The sequence below is a fragment of the Salmo trutta genome, chromosome 22, assembly GCF_901001165.1.
Source record: "Salmo trutta chromosome 22, fSalTru1.1, whole genome shotgun sequence".
NCBI classification, from domain to species: domain Eukaryota; kingdom Metazoa; phylum Chordata; class Actinopteri; order Salmoniformes; family Salmonidae; genus Salmo; species Salmo trutta.
In genome coordinates, this window is record NC_042978.1 from 43,915,329 (window position 1) to 43,918,096 (window position 2,768).

General features: G+C 40.5%; 1 protein-coding gene across 5 annotated transcripts in view; it reads left to right on the forward strand.

Annotated features, from left to right (window-relative positions):
• The first annotated feature begins 481 nt into the window (after positions 1 to 481).
• The window catches only part of LOC115158772 (coagulation factor XIII B chain), a 59,158-nt gene continuing 56,871 nt past the window's right edge, over positions 482 to 2,768 (forward strand). For 2 of the 5 annotated variants that reach the window (XM_029708076.1, XM_029708077.1), the window contains exon 1: positions 482 to 786. In XM_029708076.1, coding sequence (XP_029563936.1) covers positions 717 to 786 — 70 coding nt within the window. In that variant the 5' untranslated portion in view covers positions 482 to 716. The remainder of the gene's footprint in view (positions 787 to 2,768) is intronic. The other 3 variants (XM_029708072.1, XM_029708073.1, XM_029708074.1) reach the window with 2 other exon arrangements.

The window sequence follows — 2,768 nt, forward strand, 5'->3', positions numbered from 1 at the left end:
AATGAACCCTTTTCGGGAATACTTTATTTATTCAGTAAAAGACAAACAAGTTAGACCCAGTTTCCACATTCAGAGACATTCATTTAAAGCATACATTGGCTAGACGCATTGTCACAATAAAAGTATGTTTTTGATTAAGTTCACCATTTCAGATATTTCATCAACACAATACCCTTATTGAGTGCAATGGTTTCAGGTTCACCAGTAGAATAGAAAGGCTGTGTATAATCAATGCACACTTTGGGTTTCATCTTGTAAATATTACACAGTGGGTTTGGCAATGGAAATATCTAGATGCCAGGAAATGTGCAATGATAAAAATTCCCAACAAAACATTGTAGTGATTCCAGTCCTAACTCCCTCCCTCAGGCTTAGTTGTTTGTCTTTCACAACATACCCTCGGTGCCTCAATCAGATATAATGTGGTCACTTGCCCTTCTCCCCCATCCCCTCCCCTCCTTGTCTTTCTCCATTTACAGTTATCCTCTACTGGCTCCTGCAGCCTGTGGCTCACTGCGTTACAATACAGGACACGTGTTGCCTTCTCATTTTAGTGTGCTGTGTGTTGCCGTTGTGTTGCGTGTACGGACTGTGACTTGAGAGGGCTCTGGCAAATCATTAACCGACAGGAGTTAATTTAACTACTGCAACTCTGTCTGTGACCCACAACATCCAAACACTCTCGCTGGTGACAGACAATAGGTGATGAAGTCAAAATGCGATTGATAACTCTCAGCTTTGTCTTTGCACTATGGTTGTGTACACTCAGCTTTGTGAAAGGTCAAGGTAAGATATCTCTGCCTGAGTGAAATATTACAGATGGAAGAAGCTATGTGTGGTTTGTGTAATGTTCCATGTATGCATCCATGAGACAGCTTTTCAGGTTCACAGTTGTGATCATGTTGAAATCAGCTTGCTGCCGGTTCTTACTAACATTTGGAAAAAATAATGTTTGACCAGATACAATTATATTTTTCTGTAAATTATTTTTCTGTAAACAACCGTCTTTAAGCACGCTTATAGTGAAGGCACTCCACATGTACTGCCCTGACACAAATTACTAATGATTGGTTGAAATAAATTGATAATAAGATGATTGTTGGATCTGTTTTGTTAGACTTCAGTGAAGCCTTTGATATTATTGACCATAATCTGTTATTGAAAACTCTCGTGTTATGGCTTTACATCATCTGCCACATTATGGATTGAGACCTATCTACAGTATCTAATAGGACACAGAGGGTTTTCTCTAATGGAAGCTTCTCTAAAAGATGTCAAGTGTGGTACTCCGCAAAGCTTCCTAAGACATAGCCCTTTACTGTTTTCGACCGCAAGGCACTACAGAGGGTAGTGCGTACAGCCCAGTACATCACCGGGGCCAAGCTTCCTGCCATTCCAGACCTCTATACCAGGGGGTGTCAGAGGACGGCCCAGAGCGGAGCGCCAAGTCTAGGTCCAAGAGGCTTCTAAACAGCTTCTACCCCCAAGCCATAAGACTCCAGAATAGCTAATCAAATGGCTACCTACACTATTTGCATTCCCCCCCCCCCCTTCTATGCTGCTGCTACTCTCTATTATTATCTATGCATAGTCACTTTAATAACTCTACCTACATGTACATATTACCTCAATTACCTCGACACCCGTGCCCCCGCACATTGAGTCTGTACCGGTACCCCCTGTATAAAGCCCCGCTGTTGTTATTTACTGCTGCTCTTTAATTATTTCTTATTCTTATCTCATCCTTTTTTGTTGTTGGTATTTTCTTAAAACTGAATTGTTGGTTAAGGGCTTGTCAGTAAGCATTTCACCTGTTGTATTTGGCACACGTGACAAATACAATTTTATTTGATTTTCTATTTTTACTAATGATCTACCACTAGCCTTAAACAAAGCCTGTGTGTCTATGTACGCAGATGATTGAGCATTATACACTTCAGCACCCACAGCTTCACTGCAAGCCTAAACAAAGAGCTGCAGTCGGTTTTAGAATGGGTGGCTAGTAATAAACTAGTCCTGAACACCAAAAACCTAAAAAACGAAATAATTGTATTTGGTAGAAATCATTCCCTAAGTACTAGATCTTAGCTGAATCTTCTAATTAATGATGTGACTGTTGAGCAAGTAGAGGAAACTAAACTTCTTGGTGTTACCTTAGATTGTATACTGTCATCGTCAAGACATTTAATTAAATTGTTGTTAAAATGGGGAGAGGTCTGTCTGTGGTAAAAAAAAATATGCTCTGCATTTTTTAACACCACACTCGACCAAACAACTTCTGGAGGCTAGAGTTTTATCACATCTTGACTATTATCTGGTTATAAGGTCAGGTGCTCCAAAGAAGGACAGAGGAAAGTTGCAGCTGGTCCAGAACAGAGCAGCGCACCCTGCCCTTCACAGTACACAGAGGGCTAATTTCAACAATACGCATACCAGTCTCTCTTGGCTCAAAGTAGAGGCGAACATTCTGTATAATCAACTAACATACAGTTCTGACAGACATACTTACCCCACCAGACGTCACCACGGGTCTCTTCACAGTCCCCAAAATAAATTCAACGCATATAAGTCAACGCATATATAGAGCCATGGTAACATGGAGCTCTTCCATCTCAAATTACTCAAACAAACAGCAAAATTACCTTAAAAAAACTAATGAAACGTCACCTCACGTCACAACGCCTCTCCCCTATCTGACATAAATAACTTGTATGTATATGTAGTACTGATATAATGCATGCAAGTGTCTCTCTGTGTCCTCATGCTTT